The following is a 23,483-nucleotide window of genomic DNA, read 5'->3' as shown; positions in this document are numbered from 1 at the left end:
AGCACATACTGCATAGTGTTTTTTTTTTAAAACATCCCCCCCAAACTCCTGAAACGTAAGCTTGCTTGCCAATCTCTACATATCAACAGCTTGCAAGCAGCAGAGCCGGAAGGAGGGGTGGAGTATGGAACTGTAAGGGACACAGCACGTCAAAACATAGGTTTCTGGATTCCCAACCATGTGCCAGTAGCAATGAATAAGGCAAGGAGCTGGGGCAGCCAGGAGGAGGAAGATGTGCAAAGATCTGAGCCCTCAGGCTCATAGCCACACCCAGCACATCACGGAGGGAACACGTAAATGAGTGAATGGACTGTTCCTGGCCTCCCTCCTTTCTGAAGATCCTGAACTATCAGCCAGCAGCCTGCACTGTGGTAATGGCTTGGGAATTGTGGTTGCTGGTCTGATGAGTCAGTTCTCTCCTTCAAAGGGGCAGCCTCGGCCTCAGTTCACATCCCAGCTCCTCTGCTTTTTCCCTGGGTGACGTTGGGCAAGGTCTTTATGCCTCAGTTTCCTCCCTATAATAGGGGATGATAATATTGCTCATTTCCTAGCATCGTCTTAGAGACGAAATGAGCTCATCCGTATCAACCCTTTGGCAAATGGCCTGGTGCCGAGCAGATTTTTTTAAGGGATGATACTGGCTTCAGAGACTTTAAATCGGTATTTATTGAGCATATACCAGGAGCCTGAGCTAAGTTAGCACAAGTATGTTAAAGGAATGATTCCTATTGTTGCCCAAACAGTGCATAAAAATTCAAGACTTGGCCCCAGGCTTCCCCTGGAAGCTGGTTGGGGACACAGCACACGGAGCAGCTCAGTCACCACACGAAGTGCTATATGACCGAGGGCTGACCGTGTGAGGCACACAAACCCCCACAGGAGTTAAGGGAAGGAGGGGACCAGCTGGGCTGGCGCAGGTGGGGAGGCTGCAGCCGCCCCGGGGCGAGGCCTGGAGGAAAGCACATCTATCCAGCCTCCCTCCTGCCTGGACAGAGGTCCTTCCCCGGCTGGGTCACCTCATTGCCTCCCCCAGCCCCAACCCCAGGGCCTCACCATCACCCCCACACCGAGGCCCCAGGTGTCTCCTGTCCCGGAATCTCTTGGGACGTGGAGAATTGCACGCCCCGAGATGGTGCAGGCCTGGAGACCCTGGAAGTAGATCGTGCAGTGCAGGGGGCTGGAGGGGAGGTCTGGCTGGGAGGCAGGGGAGGGGCTGCTCCAGCTGTGAGGTCTCACCACCGAGACGTGGAGCCCGCCCGTTTAGCAGTCTCGGGCTCGGAGTCAAGACCCAGAAATGGGCCGCCCCAACACGTGGGCAGAGAAGGTGCTGGCACTCAGGGAGTTCTGGCAGGGAGCCGTGTCCCCTAGAAGAAGGGCCCCCCTCCCACCATGTTTGGGGGCAGGGCAGGGAGCCAGGCCTCGGGCGGGGGGGGGGGGCTGGTAAGAGAAAGGAGACCCCAGAGTCCTTGGAAAGCTGTGAGCGTAAGAAATGGGCGAAGTCCAGTTGTCAGAACTGAGACCCTTGACAGATCCTGCCAGGGACGGGAGCAAGAACTGGGAAATGGAGACCAGTTAAAAGGACAGACGGATGGGATGGAGGTAAAGGCCCAGAATCAAGGCAGGCACCGTTTTTTTACATTATTCCTCAGTGAGGGTATTTTTTTCCACTGATTTTTAGACAGTGGAAGGGAGGGAGAAGGGGGGGGAAGAGAGAGAGAAACATCAGTGTGAGAGAGACACATCAAATGGTTGCCTCCTGCACGCACCTCAACCAGGCCCAGAGATCAAACCTGCAACCCAAGTATGTGCCCTTAACCGGGAATCGAACCCATGACCCTTCGGTGCCCAGGTCAACAGTCTAACCCAGTGGCTTCTCAACCTTCTGGCCCTTTAAATACAGTTCCTCATGTTGTGACCCAACCATAAAATCATTTTCGTTGCTACTTCATAACTGTAATGTTGCTACTGTTATGAATCATAATGTAAATATCTGATATGCAGGATGGTCTTAGGCGACCCCTGTGAAAGGGTCGTTCGACCGCCAAAGGGGTCGCGACCCACAGGTTGAGAACCGCTGCTCTAACCACTGGGAACATGTCAAGAAAATTCTATTCTTTTTTTTTTTTTTAAATATATTTTATTGATTTTTTACAGAGAGGAAGGGAGAGAGATAGAGAGTTAGAAACATCGATGAGAGAGAAACATCGATCAGCTGCCTCCTGCACATCTCCCACTGGGGATGCGCCCGCAACCCAGGTACATGCCCTTGACCAGAATCGAACCCGGGACCCTTCAGTCCGCAGGCCGACGCTCTATCCACTGAGCCAAACCGGTTTCAGCGAAAATTCTATTCTTGAGGCCCATATCCCTAAGTATGGAAATTGTTAAGACTGGAAACCCCTTGGTTTTCCTATGCTAGGTTTATTGCTTTTTTAAATTATTATTATTAATATGATTTTTCCTTCTTTCCAGAGATAGACTACTGTGCCTCACCGAATCATGGGTGTCAGCACGAGTGTGTGAACACGGATGATTCCTATTCCTGCCGCTGCCTAAAAGGCTTTACCCTGAATCCAGATCAGAAAACCTGCAGAAGTAAGTGCCTGGGTGTTGGCAAAGGGCTCGTCCCGCTAAAAGCTCCGCAAGTTTCCTTTTCCTGGCAGATCTCAAGCAAGACACACACGACATTTATGTCTCCCGATATTCTCTGGCCCTTTATCTTACCGTTGTCTCGGGATCCTGTCATGGATATGGCTTTTATGAAGAGATGGAATAGACAGGCGTGCCCATTGGATTCCTTTAGCGATGTCGAGCCCAAGCTGAAGCTCTCGCCTGCCTAAAGTGGGGGTGCACTCTCCCTACTTCTTACCCCCACAGCATGTATATGGGACTTTGAGAAAGAAACGACTGGACCCCGAGACGGGAGGTGACAGGAGCTGGTTTCTCCCAGTCCTTCAAGGGAAGGCACTGGTAGCTGCTAAGAGGGGGACATTGCAGCTCTACCCTCTTGGAGATGAAGGAAGGAAAAAAATAAGAGTCCGAGCAGCCCTGTCCCATTCAGGCGTACGTGGTGCCAGCAGGATGATACTAAGGGTGTGCTGAGTGACTCCAATGCCTGTCAGCTGGCACTTCAAAGGGCCTGCCTGGGGATCTCGGGCATGGACCCCCACGTGGGATCTCTTTAAATCAGACTAGACTGTTCCCGAGGGACCACTAGACTGGAAATTCCACAAGGACAGAGATTCTACCCTTTTCTCATTCTTGAATCCTCAACAACTCGAAGTTTTGGCCCATGGAGGTCTGACACAATTTATTGAATGAATGAATGAGTCCATGGGTCTCTCTGAGATTCGTCATCCTGGAGAAATTGCAACCATTATTTGAATGACTCAATCTTGTTGGGAAGAGCCTGCACATTGCGAATGTCTTCAAAAAGTACTCCCATGGTCAGTCCACACTTAGACACACTGAATAGTTCGCGTTCTCCTGACAGTTGGTGCACAGAACTCCCAGGAGCTCCCATGTAGGGGTGTATATTCTCATGTGTTCCTTCTCCTACCTGTTCCTGGTAGTGTCTACAGCAGTTCCACACATCACAGGACTGAGCGTACAAAGGTTTGACCGCAGATCTCTTTGGAAAAGCACTGGTGACTGTCTAACTAAACCCAGCTCTGCCACATCCTGCTTATAGCCTATGTCCGCTTGCACACTCTCTGTAATGAGCGTTACACCTGGTACGCTGGCAGGTGGCTGCAGAGCCCATACGTTGAAACTGAGCCTCTCTTATGGAAGATAATTCCCGTTGCCTTGCCAGGATGCAAACCCTGGAAACACTCAGGCATTAAATGGGAATTTTAACTGAGGACATACAGAATGTAAAAACAATCGGACGGAATGTTTTCCATTAGACCACACATGCACACCATGTGGTAGAGGGCCAAGTTTTCTGGCCTTGCCCCACTCTTCTCTGCTATTCACACCTTTTTTGGGGGGGGGGGTGGTAAATGTGTCTATGGCTGACTACGCCCAGGGAAAATCACTTGCAGGTGGACTCATATTTGTGGACCAAAAGCTCGTATGTGGGGGATAATTAGATCTGGTTCCACTCAGGCTCGCATTGTGTTCCTGCAGGCTTCTTCGCGTTACTAACGGAGGGGAGAGAGAACGAGTCAGGCATGGGGGTCAGTGGAGGGCATCTGCTTGAAGCTCTGCATCTCATGCCAGTCATCTGAGATTCCCTCCACCCCGCCACTCCCTCCACATCCTGCCTGGAGAGGCACTAGGAATAAGAGTAGGGCTGGAGGCAGTGCACGCATCATCAAGAGAGGGGGGAGGCCAGGAACCAAGGGGCGAGAGGAAATGACCATCTAGGAGTAGTTTGACCACCAAAAACTGGCCCACATGCCCTACCTGGTTTGGCTCAATGGATAGAGCATCAGCCTGCGGGCTGAAGGGTCCCAGGTTCGATTCCGGCCAAGGGCACATGCCTGGGTTGCGGCCTTGATCCCCGGTGGGGGGTGTGCAGGAGGCAGCCAATCAATGATTCTTTCTTATCATTGATGTTTCTATATCTCTCTCCCTTCCTCTCTAAAATCAATAAAATATACTTTTAAAAAAAAACAAACAAACAAAAAAAACTGGCCCACAGATGGGCCTGTTTGCGGGCTTTGGCCCAGTCCAGAGTCCCTAATGCTCATTAACATAGTATCTTCAGCGACCATAGTTCCATTTCCTCTCTAGCCAGGTGCCCTACTTTTTCATCCAAGAGAAATGGAACTTGTTCCTAAACCCAATGTCCTCATCAGCCCTTCTCCCAGCGTCCTGCCTCATCGCTGCATTTTCCAGTGTCTTTGCTGCAGACCCAGCCCTCGGGTCCTGAGGTCAGCCTCTTAGAGCTGCCCCTGACTACTGTCCGTGGTGGCATCCCGCTGTTCACGGAAGCGAGCGCTCACTGTCTCTCCGGAGCATGACGTGCAAGAGGGAAGCAAAGAAACTGGCTTTAAAATCTGGAGTTTGTTAGTAGGAGTCTGAGGATCTCAAGAGCATTACAAATCTTGAGCTAAGGGTACAGCCATTTACATTTAATAGGCGGTTAATGGATATGGGCTATTTTCAAATTTAATAAGAAATCTATTTTTCAAAGGAATTTGATGTCATCCAATTAAACTGAGGAAAAAAATGTTCAAGCAGAGCCCTGCTGAAGCAAAGACCCTTGGCCAGGACTCATTCTTCTTCCTCATCTGGGCACAATTTCTTTTTCTGAAGAGTGCTGTCAACGATTTAAGGCATAAATTTATTAAGGCGGCCGTGCAAAGCACAGACTCCAGGACTGGCCTGGCTGTCTAGCTGGGGCCGGGGGTGGAACCGGACGTGGGTGTGACCCATGTGCTCCAGGGTTGCTTGTGCTGGTACCACCGCTGGTGCGCCCTGTCGCTGGAGACCTGGGGTGGGGTCCACATCTGGACTGAGCTGGGAGCTGTGAGGGCCGGTCTTGGCAGTGTCACGCATACTGGCCGTGTGATCTGGGACAGACGGCTTTATTTTTCAGTACCTGGATTTCCTAGACCAGTGGTCGGCAAACTCATTAGTCAACAGAGCCAAATATCAACAGTACAACGATTGAAATTTCTTTTGAGAGCCAAATTTTTTAAACTTAAACTATATAGATAGGTACATTGTTATTAACTTAATTAGGGTACTCCTAAGCTGGCCTTTGCTAAAAACATCCTCAATCTGATTGAGGTACGTTCGCTGAGGTCGACCCCTTCCAACTCTCCCATCCACACTCGTCTTGTATACTTGTTTCGTCTATCTCCTTTCCGAAAACCGACTTCTGTGCATGGGCCACGAAGTTTCAATCGCACTGTACGTGCGCGCCCGCACGTGATATTTTGTGGAAGAGCCACACTCGAGGGGCCAAAGAGCCACATGTGGCTCGCGAGCCGCAGTTTGCCAACCACTGCTCTAGGACAAAACTGCAACATGGGCGGTGGCATCCGAGACGTCTCTTCTCCAGGTGCTTGATTCGGATGCTGTCCTGGCCTCACTCAGAGCGAGGGTGAGCATGTGGATCCTTCGTGATGTAACTGCCACGTCCTGCCTCTGCTAAGTAACTGGTTATCTTGCAAGATGAGCTTTTGTTTATTCTATCTTCGTGCTGTGCACGGTCACTGTCAAATGCACTGTGGGTGGCAGCGCCCTCCTTGCTTAGGAGCCCTAGTGATCAGGTCAATTGGAAGAAGAGTCTGCTGAGTTTTCTCAGCGTCCCCATCTTTCTTGGACGGGCCGAGGCTGGGGACTGTGGCCCTCAGCCCATTTTTCGGCTCTTTGGCCATCCAAGGGGAAGACCTAGGCTGGAGAGGCCACGTCAGGTACCAGGTTCTCCTTCAGACAAGCTCTGGAGAGCAGAGCGGTGTTTCCCGTGTCCCCCGGAGCACCTTATTTCCGGAATAGTTCCTGCGAGGGGCTGGCCTCACAGCCCCGGGACAGCCCCGAGCCTGATGCGGGACCTGCCTTTTCTCCCCCAGGGATCAACTACTGCGCGCTGAAGAAGCCGGGCTGTGAGCACGAGTGTGTCAACACGGAGGAGGGCTACTACTGCCGCTGCCACCGGGGCTACACCCTGGACCCCAACGGCAAGACCTGCAGCCGTGAGTGTGCCAGGGGCGGGGATGCTGGTGGCGGGAAGAGGCCATGCCAGGCCCCCGGGCTCACCAGCAGCCAACGACTTCTGGAGTTCCTGGGTGTCCCGTGGGCCTGATGATCTGACGGACGGAACCTTCCTTGCCTCAGTTTCATCATCCATAAAATGGGGCTACCTACCTCATAGATTGCATTATGAGGATTAGAAGAGTCAGTACGTATAAAACACTTAGAAAAGTGCTGCTAGACATGTAATAAGCACTCAGTAAATATTAGTTAATGTTGTTATTTGCTGTTAAGAGCACCGATGAAGTCAGACCGTCCTGAGGCCAAGTCCACGCTCTCCCGAACACGGGACATGTGGCCCAGGGCACATGCTTTAACTTCGCCAGGCTTTGATTTCTCCGTCTGTTTAAGAAAGCGAAGATAATAGCAGGGTTGATCTTCTCGAGTTGTTAGGGCGAATAATCAGGACCCTTTCAATCTCTTAAACTGTGCCTGGCACAAGGAAAACATACGGTTACAGATAACGGTTCATGATTGTCATGGAGCCTGGGGGAGGGACGAGTGCCGGCCCCCGCGTGGGACCGGCGGCCGAGGCACAGAGCTCGGGCGGACTTAGGCTGCCACCGAGCTCCTCTGAGGGCGGAGCTGGGAAACATGGGAGTTGTGTGAAGCCTTTTCTTAATTTTCTTGTGTCAGAAGCGCAACAAAGCTCCATTCGGTGATGTAAACGCATGGAAACTTGCCGGCTTTGCCAGCTGGACGGCTCCGGCCTTTTTCAGGAGGCCCCGTCCGCGTGGCCCAGGCCAGCAGGGGTGGGGGCGCCTGAGCCCGTGGGAGAGGCCCGTGACCCTGGTGGGAACCCCAGCTGGGGGAGGGGCGTGGTGGCACGGCCCGCACAGAAGGCGCCCTTTGTGTGGCTTCTCACCCAGCGGGCCGCACATCTGCTCCCGGGACAGAGATGGCCTGTGAGCGAGAACAGTGCAGCTGTTCAGCGTTTGGACCCTCAGCTGCCGGGAGGGGAAGGAAGCCTCACAGATGAAGCATCAGGCCCAGGGCAGCCCTCGGGGAACCTGTGCCCTCAGCCTTCAGAGGGGACGGGGCCTCGAGGAGGCGGTCCGAGGACGGGTCTCAGGGGCCAAGGAGCTTTGGGACCAGGACGCTGGCCCTGCCCTGTGTGTGCCTCTGGGTGCCTCTGAGGCCTCCCCGGGGGGAGCGGGGAGCAGGAGGTCTTCCACTCGACAGGGAGATGCCCCGTGAGGACGGTCTGAGTACTGGCGGCCTTCTTCCAGGAGTGTGGGGTCTGCCAGCGGACAAGGCCTGGCAGGTATCCCGGGGCAGGCCGGGCGCAACCTGGCTGAGCCCACCGGGAGCCCAAGGGCCGTGGCCTGCCTCTCCCTCCCCGCATTCCGTGGGAGACCTAGAAGAGCGCAGAGGAGAGGCCAGAAGAGACTGGGCTGTTTTCTCTCTGGAATCTAATAAGAAGGACCACCTAGTCAGCTTGAAGAAAGTATAAAGCCACTTGTTTCTTCCTTAGAGTCCCCTGAGGAAGCCATGGTATTCCACTCCCCTGGAGGGCTCAGGGAGCCCCAGGTCCTCTGGCAGCAAGCCCCTAGGGGCCTCCCTCTGGGCCTGCACTGTTGTGAGCATTTCCCAGGTATTCACTCACCTCATCCTACAACAGCCTTGGGAGGCATCGACATTCTCACCACTGTCTAAAGATGGGGAAACGGTGACACGAAAAGGTTACGTAACTTTGTTGGAGTCACGTGACTGGTAAATGGTGGGACAAGGATGTGAATACAGGCCGCTGGCTCCTGGGATCCTGCAAATGTTTGCAGGAGGCACATCCACCAGTGGAATGTTCCAGAAGCATCAGTCCCAGGCCCCGTGGGAGTCAAACAGGCCCACTTGCTGGCCCTGCACAAGGCCTCCAGCGTCCTCCAGTCTCTGGGTTTGCATTTTCTCCATCAAGGAAATCTGGAGGCAGCCTGCAGGGCTGTCTGTGGGAGCCGGTCACCCCAGCTGTGTCCAGGGCCTTTGGTCCTCACTGCCCAGCGGGCCAGCTGTGCCGGGCGGGGGCACCAGCTGTGCAGCAACGGGAAGGGGGGGGCGGGCAGCAGCAGCCACACATGCCCGGCTTTGGTTTGTTTTCTGAATCTGGGCGTCCTGGTTGGCGGTGGGAACCTTTTCCTTTTTCAGATAGAAATGTAACCGGACCATTAATCCCTACTCACCGCTGCTTAATAATAAGCATTCAGTCAGCGGCGAGTGTGCGCCAGCTGCTGCTCTGCCGGCCTCACCTGTCGGCTCCTTTAAGGGCAGCCCCACCATCCCATTTCGCAGCCGGGGCAGTGGCCCCGCGCCCATGGCTAGGAATGGAGGCCGGGATTGGATCCCCAGGTGTAGACGCCAGAACCCTCATTGATGCCTCTGCCCTGCCCTGCCCGCTGTGTGGCTCTGGGCCGCAGCATGACCTTTGTGACCTTCAAGCCTTGCTTTCCTCGAGGTGAGACGGGGCTGCACCTGCCCCTGCATGGCCCTGGGGTCTCAGCTGGTGGTGCTGGACCTTGTGCAGGGCCAGCAAGTGGACCTGTTTGACTCCCATGGGGCCTGGGACTGATGCTTCTGGAACATTCCACTGGTGGATGTGCCTCCTGCAAACATTTGCAGGATCCCAGGAGCCAGCGGCCTGTATTCACATCCTTGTTCCACCATTTACCAGTCATGTGACTCCAACAAAGTTGCTTACTCTTTTTGTGCAGCAGTTTCCCCATCTTTAGACAGCGGTGAGAATGTCGATGCCTCCCAAGGCTGTTGTAGGATGAGGTGAGTGAATACCTGGGAAATGCTCAGAGTGAGGCCTGTAAGGGCTTGTTGCCAAGGCCGCCGGCACTCCCTGCACAGGAGTGGTACCTGCTTCTACTCTTCAAAGAAATGGGAAGAGAAACAAACAAACAAACAAACAAACAAACAAACAGGAAGGTGTGAAATCCTAGAGGCCAGCCGCGCAGGTGGAGTAAGTGAAAGGGCTCCCAGGGCGGCCTGCGAGGCGGTCTTGCTGCTCCCGTGTGCCCGCAGGGGTGGACCACTGCGCGGAGCAGGACCACGGCTGCGAGCAGCTGTGTCTGAACACGGAGACGTCCTTCGTGTGCCAGTGCTCGGAGGGCTTCCTCATCAACGAGGACCTCAAGACCTGCTCGCGTGAGTCCCCGCTCCCTGAGGGGCGAGGTTTGCAATGGGAGTGAGAGTGTGAGGACTGTGAAGGGGGCGGGGGGGGGGGGGGTGCCCAGCACCTTTCCTCCGCCCTTTGCTCAGGGGGATCAGTGCCCTCTGGGGACCGCCCACCTGGGGGAGGCGGGAGAAAACCCCGGGGCGCTGACACCCGCTGCCTGTGGCTCCCAGGGGCTGACTACTGCTTGCTGAGCGACCACGGCTGCGAGTACTCCTGCGTCAACACTGACCGATCCTTCGCCTGTCAGTGCCCCGAGGGCCACGCGCTCCGCAGTGACGGGAAGACCTGTGCCAGTGAGTGTCCCTGGGCTGGGGGTCCCTGGGTGATGGGCGATGCCCGGGGAGGTGTGCTGTGGGACAGGCAGTGCCCGTGCATCCCTTCCGGGTGGGTTTCCCGGGCAATCAGTGTGCAGAAAGCCTGTCAGTGCTGGGAGCCTGGCGCTGCTCCCCTACCCGCCCCCCCCCTGCCCCCCGGCTTCCTTCTCCAGCCCCGGGAGATGGCTTTGCCCATGTCCACAGTTGCGGGGCCCTTTGAGGCTGGGCAGGGCCCTGTTTCTTAGCTCTCACTTCTCTACCCCCGCAATCTGGCTGCAAGAGGTAGCCCGCCCAGCCGGGTGGCACCAGAGTAATAATAATACCGTGGACGTGGACGTCTGGCTGACTGCTGGCTTCCTGCTGGGCACGGTGCTGCACACCAGCATCGCCCGTCCCCGCACCCCGGGGAGGCCCATCCTGCCTGTGAAACCGCAGCACAGATTGAGTCAAGAGCCTGAGGTTGCCAGCGGTTCGTAGAGGGTTCAGACTCTGGTCTGTGTGAGTCCAGTCAGTTCTGGGAGAAGGGGAGATCCCGGGGAAACCTTCCCCCCGCCACCGCGATGGTCCGGCTTCAGGTGGTGAGGCTGGCATCATGCTTCCTGGGTACGTACTCCTTGCAGCTGGTCCCAGCGTCAGCTTCCATTCATTTTAAAAATGAAAAGCTCCCAGGCCTTTCTCTCAAAAACATGCTGTTTTCTGCCCTGCAATCCCATTTCCAAGATGAAAACTAAAACTAAAGTCATTTGGAGAGAAGGGACCAGAAACGGAGGCATTTACCTTCCCCATCGTGCTGGTTGCAGAGTCAAGTGTCCAGGCCCCTGATGCGATGGTGGCCGCCACCTAGTTTATCCACCTTTGTACTCCGTACACTCACGTGGGCAGGTGAGCCGGCTGCCCAGCGGGGTGTGCCCTGAGTGTGCGGCCTGGGAGAAATGTTGCCCTAGTTTGAGACAGATTCTGAGTCTTGGTACATGGATTCCCCATCTTGGAGCTTTGCCGCCAGTGGCTGCCTGCCCAGCGGCCTCCTGGGAGGGTGCGGGCAGTCGGGGCGCAGAGAGCATGGGTGTGTCGAATTGCATCGACCTCTGACAGCATGCCAAAGCCAGAGGCATGGCTCTTTATTGGTTTGTTTTAATTCCCCATCATCGTAGATGATTCATGCCCTTCCTGGGTCCTCCCTCTTACTGTGGTCACCAAGAACTGACTCCAAGATGCTTGCAGGCCTTCTAAGGAATCCTCACGGTCCTTCCCAACAAAGGCTGCCCCTTTTCCTTAAAATCGCGTGCCCCCTCTCCCTCCCTCCCGACCTGGGTCCACACCTGGGTTAGGCCATGACACTTAGAAATGTTGCCCATTTTCTCATTTAAAGTGTGTTTGTAACTAATGGTGACATTGTCTATCTGAGAACATGTTCAGCAGTGCAGTTAGAAGTGAATTTTCACGTGTGTGTTGTGACTATATGAAAACTTAGGAGATAATCAGATGGGTTAGAATTGTCCTCAGGGAATGGTGGTCCCTAAGAGATGCATTTCCCCCACCAGCTGGTACCTATGCGTCGAGCTATTCCCCTAAGTCAGTGGTTCTCAACCTTCCTAATGCCGCGACCCTTTAATACAGTTCCTCATGTTGTGACCCAACCATAAAATTATTTTCGTTGCTACTTCATAACTGTAATGTTGCTACTGTTATGAATCATAATGTAAATATCTGATATGCAGGATGTATTTTCATTGTTACAAATTGAACATAATTAAAGCATAGTGGTTCATCACAAAAACAATATGTAATTATATATGTGTTTTCCGATGGTCTTAGGCGACCCCTGTGAAAGGGTTGTTCGACCACCAAAGGGGTCGCGACCCACAGGTTGAGAACTGCTGCCCCAGGATGCTGCAGTCCGGCTGCCCTGTCCTGTGATGACGGGCTGTGTTTTGGGGGTGTCCGTATCCTGAGGGTGTGCCACATGATGAAGGTCCTGATGGTATGACTGACTGCACCATTTTGGAAAAACCAGCTGAGGTCAGCCAGGCCTGGCTCAGCAGATCAGGGTGTCCTTGGCCCTTCATCAGGCAGCCTTCACCTAGAGCTTTTGCAGCAGGGGCCCCTGAAGAACCAACCCTTCACTCACCTTCCAGAAGGTTCTCCGAAGCATAGACTAATTGGCACTGTTACCCCCGCAGGCCCCTTGGGCTCTGCCACATCTGGAGTGAAGCCGTTCTCCCTTCCTCCTGCCACTGGCCCTCCAGATGTGATTGCCCAGATTCTGCCCAGGATCCTCCCTTGCTTTGCGGGGCTGATTCACATAATGGGGAGGGGATTGTAGCTGAGAGGCCTCCTTCCCTCCCTAGCCCCTGGAAAATTCCCTGAGACAGACCTTACACAAGGGCATCCCAGCACCAGGAAAGACTCCACAGGCTACAGGTACACGGAACACAGCCCACTGGCCTGCTGGCTCCCGGAGGGTGAGGCCAGGTCTTTCTTGGCCCACGGGAGATGCTCAGGAGAGTTCAGTGAGTGAATGTCAGAGACCAGCTGCCTGTTCATCGTGCAGAACCTGGCACGGGGCCCACTCCCTGCTCAGCGTCCGTCACTGTCTCTCCACTGGCTCTCAAAATCCATGTCCAGTCCCACTCCTCGATTTGGCAGTGTCTCAGCACCCTTCCTCCACGCCTGGAGCCCATCCTAAGTCTTCCTTAATCCCTCTAGCTCTTCAGGTGGCTCTTCTTATGAAGGCACTAATGCCCCATGGGGGCTCCACCCTCATGACCTCGCCCAAATCTAAGGAACTCCCAAAGGTTCTACCTCCAAATTGCTATCACATGGTGGGGCTGGGAGGGGAGTAGGACTTCAACATATGGATCTGGAGGGGATAGATGGTTTGGTGGAACAGAAGGAAGCGCAGAGATCTCCCCTTTCTTTTGTGGGAAACAGCACAGGTAGGAAACTGGCACCTCCAGGCTGGCCTCGGGGGTCAGTGGCAGAGTCAGGACTAGAACCCGGGTTACCTAATGTAGGATCTCTTGCCCTGAGTGAGTGAGTGAGTGAGTGAAATGCCCTCTAAAAGTACGGCTCAGCCCTAGCCTAGCTGGTTTGGCTCAGTGGATAGAGCGTCGGCCTGCAGACTGAAGGGTCCCAGGTTTGATTCCAGCCAAGGGCACATACCTCGGTTGCAGGCTCAATCCCCAGACCCCAGGGGCGGGGAGCCAGTGTGGGAGGCAACCAATTGATGTGTCTCTCTCACATCGATGTTTCTCTCTGTCTCTCCCCCTCCCTTCCATTCTCTCTAAAAATCAGTGGGAAAATATCATCTGGCTCGCTCACTCCATCAGTCTCTAGGTGAGGACACACACACACACACACAGTGTGGCTCAGTCCAGCAGCTGCTCGGTTTGTCTGAGCCAGCGTCTCTATGGAGTTAGTGAACACTTGGCGGCTCCTAGTCTTTATAAGAAAAGCCGGGAAACAGTGTCCTTCTGTCTCTAGGCCGTGGTTACCCTCCCTGGCTTTCTCCCCCTGGGTTTGCGGTGGTTTTAATAACCTCCTATGCAGAGCCCCAGGCACAGGATGGCTGTCTGTCATCGCCACAGAGGTGCAAGTCCACAGAGCACATTACCCCATGATTGCCGCCCCACCGGCGTCCGTGACTCACCAGATGTGGAATCCAGATGTGGGGAGCACAGGCTGTGTCAGCACGCAGGGCTGCCAGAGGGGCCCTGAAAACCTGCACTATGCCCTGGAACGTCTGGTCACCCTGACCCCAGATTGCGGACCCCATCAGGACGAGGGCTCAATGCACGTGTGCTCTTGCCCCCTCCGCATGAGAGGAGGAGGGTCCGCTGTTCGAGGGCAATGTTTTCCTCCTGCCTGAGCGTCCTCATACGTCCTGTCACCCTTTTCCCTTCAGCGGTGGCTCCCGGGCGAGGCTGCCCTCACTCCCGTCTCTGGGTTGGAGTCGAGGTACTTCCTTAAGCTGGGTCTGGTCATCCTCCTTCTCACACGTGTGGGCCCTGTCCCTGCAGTGTGCTGGGCGTGTCGTGCTGAGTGTGGGCATCCCTGGGTGGATGTGGGTCCAGTTTTTGCCCTGACTCAGTTTAAAGTTTCTCCGGGAAGATGAAATTAAAGACGTAATATCACCCGCTCCGTGTGATGAGAGTTGTGATGTGGAAAGAACAGTACCATAGAGCATGTGACGGGTGGGGGGGCGGGCAAGGAGGGAGGAGGGACCACCGCCTGGTCTAGAGAAAGCCTCCTGAGAAAGATGTTTGGCCCGGCGCCTGGAGACGGATGGAGTGAGCGAGCAGAGGTGGACGGTGTTAGATGTTTGTGTCCTCCCCGAACTCCTAGTTGGAATCCTAGCTGCCCAAGAGGGATGGTAGTAGGCGCTGGGGCCTTGGGGTGAGTAGGTCATGAGCGTGGAGCCCTCGTGAATGGGATTTGTGCTTTTAGGAAAGAGACTCCACAGAGCTGCCTAGCCCTGTCCGCATGTGAGGGACCTGGAAGGGGGCCCTCGCCCAACTATGTGGGCTCCCTGATCTCAGACTTCCGGCCTCCAGAACTGTGTTTGCTGTTGTAAGCCACCCCGTGTGTAGGATGTTGTTACAGCACCACCGCAGACTAAGACAGGGTGGAGCTCTTCCCAGGCCCAGGAAACGGCACACGGAAGCCCAGGTCCCGAGAGGGCGCTGAGGATTGAGTTTTGAGTGTGAGAGGGAGACGTGAGAGATGAGCTGGGAGAAGCAGGCGGGACAGGTCGCCTACAGCGCTTAGGGTCGCAGTAAACCATTTGGAGGCCTGGCCTCCCTTGAGAAAACGATTTTGTCTTCTGAGAACCTACCAGCCTGTGAGCAGACTGCCGACCTAGGATGGCCATTGGATGTGCATCTGGACCAGGGAGTTTGGAGGTGATAGATTGGTGAACTCATCACACCTCTGCCCCCGCACAGCTGACACAAGTCACCTCTGCAGATTCAGGGACCTGGGCGAGTCACCTCCCTTCTCTGGCCATCATTTCCTCATCTCTGAAACAATGGCGTTGGGCCACGTCCTCTCCAAGGTCCCTTTCAGACCGAAAATAAAGGTAGCGCCTGGCACAGAGTCAGGGCTCCGTAAATGCTTGCTGAATGAATGGACTCCTTGCTGGGGTGCCCACAGTTCTCCACGGGCGAGTCAGGGCTGGTGGCTGTCTTTGCCTGTTAGGGACCCACTGAAGTACTTCCCTAGAGGGGAGTACCCTGGGCTCTGGGGAGAAGCTGGCTCAAGTTGGTTTCCAGACTTGGTGAGTAGAAAGCAGCGCCAGCCTGGTCAGGAGTCAGCGGCAGTATAACTTGGGCATTGTCCAGTTTGCCGTGTGTGGTTCTTTAATTTGTGAGGGATCCCAAATGCCCCCGACATGCGGAAACTGGACACTTTGCTGAACAAATGTGAGCTGGGCACTCTGCAAGGTGGGTGCGTGGGAGAGGGCGGAGCCCCGCTGGCTGCCAGCAGCCACACCCACTGGTTGTCATGTAAAACCGCTGCACAGAATCCCCAGGAGGCGGGTCTAGCATTACCCTCGCTTTTCAGAGGGGAACACTGAGGGGGGTTCCTTTTGCTCAGTGGGTACTCACCGGGGCCTGCTGTGTGCCAGGCCCTGAGCTGATGCTGGGAGGTGCAGGAGAGAAGGCGCATCCAGGCCAGGCCCTCTGGAGACCAGAGCCCACGGGAGCGCGCTGCAGGGAGGAGGCGGCAGAAACCCAACCCAACCACATACGGACCGTTCAGTGACAAGTGTGACACCACCAGAGGGGCACATGCCTGGGCACTGAGGCCCTGTGCCAGGAGGTCGGGGAGACATCTGGAGGTGGTGAAGGAGGAAGGAGTCCCAGGAGTACCAGGCAGAGGCCTGGCCGTGTAGAGCCCTGTGGTGGGAGGGGTTCTGGCTCAGTACTGAGGCCCTAAAGAAAGTTCTCGGAGCCGGGGGAGAGGGCCAGGTGAGGCGCAGGGTTCCTGCGAACCTTGCCAAGGATTCTGTCTCATCCCAAGACTCTCAGGAAGCAGTGAAGGCTGGAAAGGGGACTCAGGCTGAGGGGGTGGGGGTGGGAGGATGGATGGGAGGCAGTGAAAGTGGGCGTGCAGAACCCGTCAGTAAATGATGCCACAGCCCAAGACACAGATGATGGCGTTTGGTTCATGATGGTGGAGGCACAGAATAATCTGGACACTTGGGAGGGTCTCTGAACATAAGGGCTGGGTCAGAGTATGTCACCCCACTGCTCAACTCCCCCCCCCACCCCCACCCCCATCCCCCGCCCAGTGAGCCTTTCTCACTTAGATGCAACCACTGCCTGTGCTCCCAGGTGATCTGCCCCCATCCTCCCCTGCCAGGCTCCGGTGGCCCAGGTCAGACTGGTCTCTGCTTGTCCTTAAACATGCCAAGATGCGTCTACCTCTGCCGTTTGCAAATTCTTTCTTGGGGGCGCTGTTCTTCCCCAGATACCATACACTCAGTCATCTCTTTCTTCAGGGCTCTGCTCAGTGCCCCTTACCTGACTGCAAATGACAGGTGCTCCCCTGGCTCCAGCCCAGCAGGCATGCTCTAGCCCCTCAGCCTGCTTTTCCTCCAAAGCACCTTTCCCCGTCTGACACATATTTGTCTGTCTATTGATGTCCCCCCCCTTCTGCCCCCCGCTTCCTTCCCACCCCTGCTGCCAAGTATAAGCTTCACAAAGACAGAAACTTTGTTTTATTGACGTCTCCCTGCCTGGAAGAGTGCCTGACTCACACAGTAGGGATTCGTGAAATATTGTTAACCAAGTGAAAAGATGAATGAATGGGCTACCTAAGTGTGACACCTACCTGCATATCTAGGTAGATACTGTTATGTACATAAGTTATTTACATGATATGATAACCAATGACGTTGAACTCATTTTCTGATACTTAGAGGCCATTCGTATCTCTCCTTTGTAAATTGTCATTTCATGTCTTCTGTTCGTTTTCCCTGTGAAGATGATGGTACCGTTCAATTTATGTGCTCTTCGTATATTACGAATAGACATGCTTCCTACTTTGAAATGTGCATTAGGGAATTAGATCCTGTTTTAGTTGAAGGTGTCTGGAGTGCCTTTAAGGTTGGAGAAGTCACTGATGTCCGAATCATTTCCTCCCCCTGTTTCTCTCATTCCACGTGGTTTGCAGAATTGGACGCGTGTGCTCTGGGGGACCACGGTTGCGAGCATTCCTGTGTGAGCAGCGGAGACTCCTTCGTGTGCCAGTGCTTTGAGGGGTACCTGCTCCGGGCGGACGGGAAGACCTGCCGAAGTAAGTGTTAGCGGAGTTGGCTCCATCAGTGGGTCTGACCTCCGCACGAAACCCACCATCCCGATCTCTGGTTCATCAGTTGCTCTCAGTTCAGTGCCGCATGACCGCCAAATGCAAGGTGGGGTCCTGGGTGGGATCTTGGATCGGAAAAGTGACAGCAGGTTAAAATTAAGGAAATGCAGCCCTAGCTGGTTTGGCTTGGTGGATAGAGCATCGGCCTGCGGACTGAAGGGTCCCGGTTTCGGTTGCAGTCAGGGGTACGTGCCCAGGTTGTGGGTTCGATCCAAAGTAGGGGGCGTGCAGGAGGCAGCCGGTCAGTGATTCTATCTCATCATTGATGTTTCTATCTCTCTCTCCCTCTCCCTTTCTCTCTGAAATCAACACAAATGTTTATTCAACAAAAAAATTAAGGTAATGCAAACAAACTATGGACTTTAGTGGATATTAGTTGTTGTATCGATATTGGTCTGTGAATTTTATAACATGTATCACACTAAGTGAAAATGTTACAGGGGAAACTGGGTATGGGGGTTTACGGGAGCTTTCTGTACTACCTTTTCCATTTTTCGGTGCATCTAAAACTCTCCTAAACAATCAAGTCCAGTACAAAGAGCACAAGCAAATGCACAAATGAGAAAAGTCACGGCCAGAGCTATAACGGAAGTTGCTCACTAATGCCTGAGGCAAGAGGCTGTGGGTTAGTAGCGTGGCTTCATGGGAAGACGTACAGTCGGAAACCCAGGGTTCTGTCAACTTCTGTCTCTGTCGTTTATTACGTGGGCGAGTTGCTTAACTTCTCCGTGCCTTTGTTTCTTTATTTCTAATAATGCTGTTGTTTCCGGGAGCAGAAATCCCTCAGAGAGACCGCCGTGTGAGGAGGCCATTCTCACGTCTCAGAAAGCAGAGCCTCTTAGATGGGCCAAGTCCCATCTCTGTGTAGTCAAAGGGGAGTGTGATGCTGAGCAAGGGATTTCCATCCCTATCCATCACCTTTTCTCAAGCTGCTCAGGGCACTTTCCAAAGGGCAAGCCATGTTGACAGAGATGGGTAACCGGAATGACTACTCTGGTTTTCCAGACAGGAGAGGTAAGGCTCCAGAGGGTGACGTGACTCTGAGTCACGTCATGTGTCAGGGACAAGGCCAAAATTAGATTTACTTTCCTAAGTAAACACCAAAAGTGTTTCCCTTCTGATAGAAGAAACTGCATCTGCAGAAAGCTGGTGAGGGACTGCATTTTATATATATATATATATATATATATATATATATATATATATATATATATATATATATATATATTATTGATTTTTTTACAGAGAGGAAGGGAGAGGGATAGAGAGCCAGAAACATCGATCAGCTGCCTCCTGCACACCCCCTACTGGGGATGTGCTCGCAACCAAGGTACATGCCCTTGACCAGAATCGAACCTGGGACCCTTCAGTCCGCAGGCCGATGCTCTATCCACTGAGCCAAACCGGTTCTGGCAAGACTGCATTTTTATGAGACGCTGAATTAGATGCTGGTGAGTGAGGACGGTGACGACAGTGAGGAGGTTTGCGTTAGGCCACATCAGAGCCCCCGAACTTCATCCTCAAGTTCACCCTCCTCCCCATGGGCCACTGAGCTCAGGGGACTCTGGAGCCTGGGGCTGAGATGAATGGACCCTCTGAGGTGACGCTGGGGAAACTTTACGTTGATGAAATTGTTTTAAGTTGCTCTGCTGTTCTCAGGGAAAGACGTCTGCCAAGCAGTAGACCACGGCTGTGAGCACATGTGTGTAAACAGCGGGGAGTCCTACATCTGCAAGTGCTCGGAGGGCTTCCGGCTGGCTGAGGACGGGAAACGCTGCAGAAGTGAGTGACCTCCAGTGGAGCTGAACTTGTCCCTCTGTGGGATGTGGTTATATAACTTCGTTTAATCTTAAAGCTCTTCCTTTGCAATTCACGTCACAGTGACAGGTTCCTGCCGTGGGCACTCTGACGGGTTTTGCTCGTGATCAGGACAGGAGACCCTTAGTTGTTGGGAATTTCTCAGTCGAGGTCCCAAGACGTCAGGCTCTTTGCTGCTTTTCATCCTCTCCCCGCTGGTGGCCCTCTTCACAGGAGCTCTGGGGGTGCTCAGAGCCTCGCACAGTGCCTGGCTACTCATGGGACTGCGTTAGAATCTCTGTGAGCAATCGTCCTGGGGATCAGAGGTTAATTATGGTGCCTTTTCTTCTTGGAGGCCCTCAGAAGTAAAGGTAGTGTGTGTGTGTGTGTGTGTGTGTGTGTGTGTGTGTGTGTGTGAATGGATGGATGGATGGATAGAATGTGACTATGGGGTTTGGCAAGTCTGATGTCTGCAGGGCAGGCTGGAACTCCAGGGAAGAGCTAATGTAGTTCTAATCCAAAGGCAGTCTGCTGGCAGAATTCCCTCTTTCGGGGGGGCATTAGTCTTTTTTTTAAATATTTTTTTTATTGATTTCAGAGAGGAAGGGAGAGGGACAGATAGAAACATCAATGATGAGAATCATTGATCGGCTGCCTCCTGCACGCCCCCTACTGCGGACCAAGCCCACAACCTGGGCACCTGGGCATGTGCCCTTGACCGAAATCGAACCCCGGACCAGGTCCTGCAGGCTGTCACTCTATCCACTGAGCAAAACCCACTAGGGCTCCCCCCTCCCCTCCTTAAAGCCTTCTACTGACTAGGTGAGGTCCACCACAATATGGAAGATACCCTACTTTACTCAGAGTCTACTGATTTAAATGTTAGTCTCATCTGAACAGTAGCTTCGTTGCAACATCTAGACTGCTGTTTGACCGTAGCACAGAAATTAACCATCACAGTACCCAAAGAAAGACAGGGACAGAGACACGCGAGCTCAGTGAGGTGGGCATTGGCAGAGCACAGGGCACCCTGAGTGGGTGGCTCGGTTGGTTGGAGCATCATCCCGTACACCGAAAGGTTGCAGGTGTGATTGCTGGTCAAGGCAGATTCCTAGGTTCTGGGGTGCGTGGGGAAGGTAACCAATCGATGTTTTTCTCTCTCCTTTCCTCTCTCTCTCAAGTCAATAAATATATACTCGGGTGAGAGAAAAAAAAAGAGCACAGGACAAAGGTTTTTCTCCACAGTGAGATTCTGAGCTGGTAATCCTACTTTGGGGCAGGGGAGGGGCTGGGCTTCAACACTGTCTACCTGCTTTTGTGACCTTCTGTTCCAGTGGGCAGAATGGCCCTTTTTACATCAAGGCACAATAAACTCATTTGCTTTTGCGGTGGATTTGGGGGAATTTCCTCATACTCCTTTGAGGTAATTGGGGTCATGCCATGTGTCAACAAAGCTGGGTTAGATGTAACTCATTGCTCTCCTCTTCCACCAGCAAGAAGGGCTCCTACCTTGAGCGGGAACTCGGGGTGCCTGCGGGACCCTGGCCTAGCCCTGCAGGGCTCGCGAAGGACCCTGTTCTGCCCCCACCTAGCAGCATCCTTTCTACGGAGACCATGTCTACAATACTGCCCAGTATGCCTGCCCAAGCCGTTGGCGCCGGCTTTTATTTCTATTTCTATAAATGCAAGCGTACACACAGGCACCATTTATTCACTCAGCACGTTTGTTGCTTAGTTGGTACAACTTCTACCTTTGGAATTTAATTGCTAAATCAAATCCCTCCATTCCAGTTCTAGAGCAGTGGTTCTCAACCTCCTGGCCCTTTAAATACAGTTCCTCGTGTTGTGACCCAACCATACAATTATTTTCGTTGCTACTTCATAACTGTAATGTTGCTACTGTTATGTAATGTAAATATCTGATATGCAGGATGGTCTTAGGCGACCCCTGTGAAAGGGTCATTTGACCGCCAAAGGGGTCGCGACCCACAGGTTGAGAACCGCTGTTCTAGAGGGATCTGTAATACAGCGTGTTTGGAGGAAACCTCCCCTTTAGGGAGCTAATGACAGGAAAGAGCCACAGGCTTTCTCGCCGTGGCGGGGGAAGACTCCAGACGGTGCCTCATCCGTGTCCTCAGCTTGCTGCGCTCTGGCATCTGTGGCACTTTCTGAGCCTTTTCATTGTACATTGGTACAGTTATTCCTGCCTTCCTCTTATCACGGGACGTCGTGAAGATCAAAGGGCTGTAACTACTTTGAAGAGTTTAAAAATGGGAAATATTGATTAGGCTATTAAAACAGGAGTGCTGGGGATGTCTATGGGGAAAAATCAGTAGTTTGGGAAAATCAAAATCCAGTGCAGGTCGAACAATTCGAAAAATTAATAATAAATTCAGGACACCGGTCACCCACCTTACCTACCATTCAGGCTTGGGGGAGTGAGAGCTTTCTGGGGGCGTGTCCCCTCCCCATGTCCTGGGCATTAGACTGAAAGGGGATGCGTAGAGGAGGTTTGAGCAGCGATGGGAAATGGATTGCTTCCGCGATCTCCCTGGACATGACTATTCAACCCAACTCGTACCGACGCTGATGGGACTGCTCGGCTCTGTGTCTTCCTCAGGGAAGGGTGTCTGCAAGCCAACCCACCATGGCTGCCAGCACATTTGTGTTCATCGTGGCGATTCCTACGTCTGCCAGTGCTCAGAGGGGTTCATTCTAGCTGAGGATGGCAGACGGTGCAAGAGTGAGTGATCTGAACTTGGCTTTCTGTTGGGAGCGTGTCTGAATTGGTGCAACATTTAGAAGGACCATTTGGCAATTATTTAAAGGCAATTCAGCTTGTCGGAGTTTATCCAATGACTATTCCCGAAGCTATAGACTGTATATAAGAACATTTTGTGCAGTATTGTTTGTATCAGCAAAAATTTGGGAACAAGGTCAATGTCCATCCGTAAGAGACGGATCAGGTAAATTATGGTGCAGCTATACAGTAGAAAACTATACAGCTGTTAAGAGTGAAGCAGCTCTAGATGTATTCCCAGGGTGTTTTAGCTGAAAAAAGCATGGAGCTCAATGGTTTTTATTACCATTGATATATGTCGTAGAGGCTCTCTCTACCATACCATGTATGGTGAGAGAGAGGACACACAAACACACACACAGATACACATACACACATATATACATACATACACAAATATACATACTTTTGGGTAATGTTTGAATTTTGTTCCATGTGCATATATTATCTTGTAGAAAAAAATTAAGAAAAAGGATAGAGACAAAATTTAGAAAGCATCCATGGTGAGGAAGCTCAGTATGGTGATGAGTCAAAAATAAAGGAAGAAACTGGGGTCTTTGTAGAAAAAAAGACTTGAGGCACCATTCAAATACCTCAGCCATGATTTCTAACTCCCCTCTCCCCCTCCCCGCCCTCCCCGGGGAGGGAAAGGTCCCCGGGAGAAGCTGCAGCTTAGCATGAGGACAAAGACGCTTTCCCACAGGGCAGCCGTGTGATTAATTGGTGAAGATCGTGAACTCTGGGTCAGACAGATCTGGATTTAAACCCCATTCATACACTTGTGTGAACTGGACAGATAGTTTAGCTTCTCTGAGTCTCCGTTCTTTTTTATCTAGAGTATGAAGAATAAATAAGATCACATATTTAAAGGTGCTTAGCCCAGTGTTGTCCCATTCTGAGTGCTTGACAAATGATAGCTATTGTCATCAAGGGCAGAGCTGTCGGAGAGGGGCCTCAGGGGGAGGGATGGGTGCCTCAGGAGAGGTGCTCAGCCCTCTGAATGGCCGCCTGCCAGGGATGTCGCAAAGATGTCAGCAGCAGGGGGGCTGGGCTGCACAAGGCGACCTTTAAAGGTTCTATTCAACCGCACGTGGGCTGCAACCCTCCCGGATCCGAGGGCAGAAGTCGGGCACCTCTCCCCCAACGCCCTTCACTCCACCCCGCGCTCGTTTCCTGGAGAAGCTCCTGTGCCCCTCTGTGCGCCCAGCCGCTGGGTGTGTTCTGTGAGGAAAGGGTAGAGGAGGAAGAGGAGAAAAGGCACTCGCTGCTAGAAAACTATTCAGTGTTTCTGGAATCTGCCAGAGATCCACACGCACTCCGC

At 53.2% G+C, this 23,483-nt stretch overlaps 1 protein-coding gene across 3 annotated transcripts in view; it reads left to right on the top strand.

Moving 5' to 3' along the window:
* The window catches only part of MATN2 (matrilin 2), a 108,539-nt gene that overhangs the window by 75,709 nt on the left and 9,347 nt on the right, over window positions 1-23,483 (top strand). For all 3 annotated transcript variants that reach the window (XM_059672145.1, XM_059672142.1, XM_059672144.1), the window contains exons 7-13: window positions 2,473-2,595; window positions 6,528-6,650; window positions 9,727-9,849; window positions 10,051-10,173; window positions 17,371-17,493; window positions 19,225-19,347; window positions 21,983-22,105. In XM_059672145.1, coding sequence (XP_059528128.1) covers window positions 2,473-2,595; window positions 6,528-6,650; window positions 9,727-9,849; window positions 10,051-10,173; window positions 17,371-17,493; window positions 19,225-19,347; window positions 21,983-22,105 — 861 coding nt within the window. The remainder of the gene's footprint in view (window positions 1-2,472; window positions 2,596-6,527; window positions 6,651-9,726; window positions 9,850-10,050; window positions 10,174-17,370; window positions 17,494-19,224; window positions 19,348-21,982; window positions 22,106-23,483) is intronic.

Source organism: Myotis daubentonii, chromosome 17, assembly GCF_963259705.1.
Source record: "Myotis daubentonii chromosome 17, mMyoDau2.1, whole genome shotgun sequence".
Classification (NCBI taxonomy): domain Eukaryota; kingdom Metazoa; phylum Chordata; class Mammalia; order Chiroptera; family Vespertilionidae; genus Myotis; species Myotis daubentonii.
Note: the sequence above shows the minus strand (reverse complement) of the source record. Positions and strands in the feature narration are given on the sequence as shown.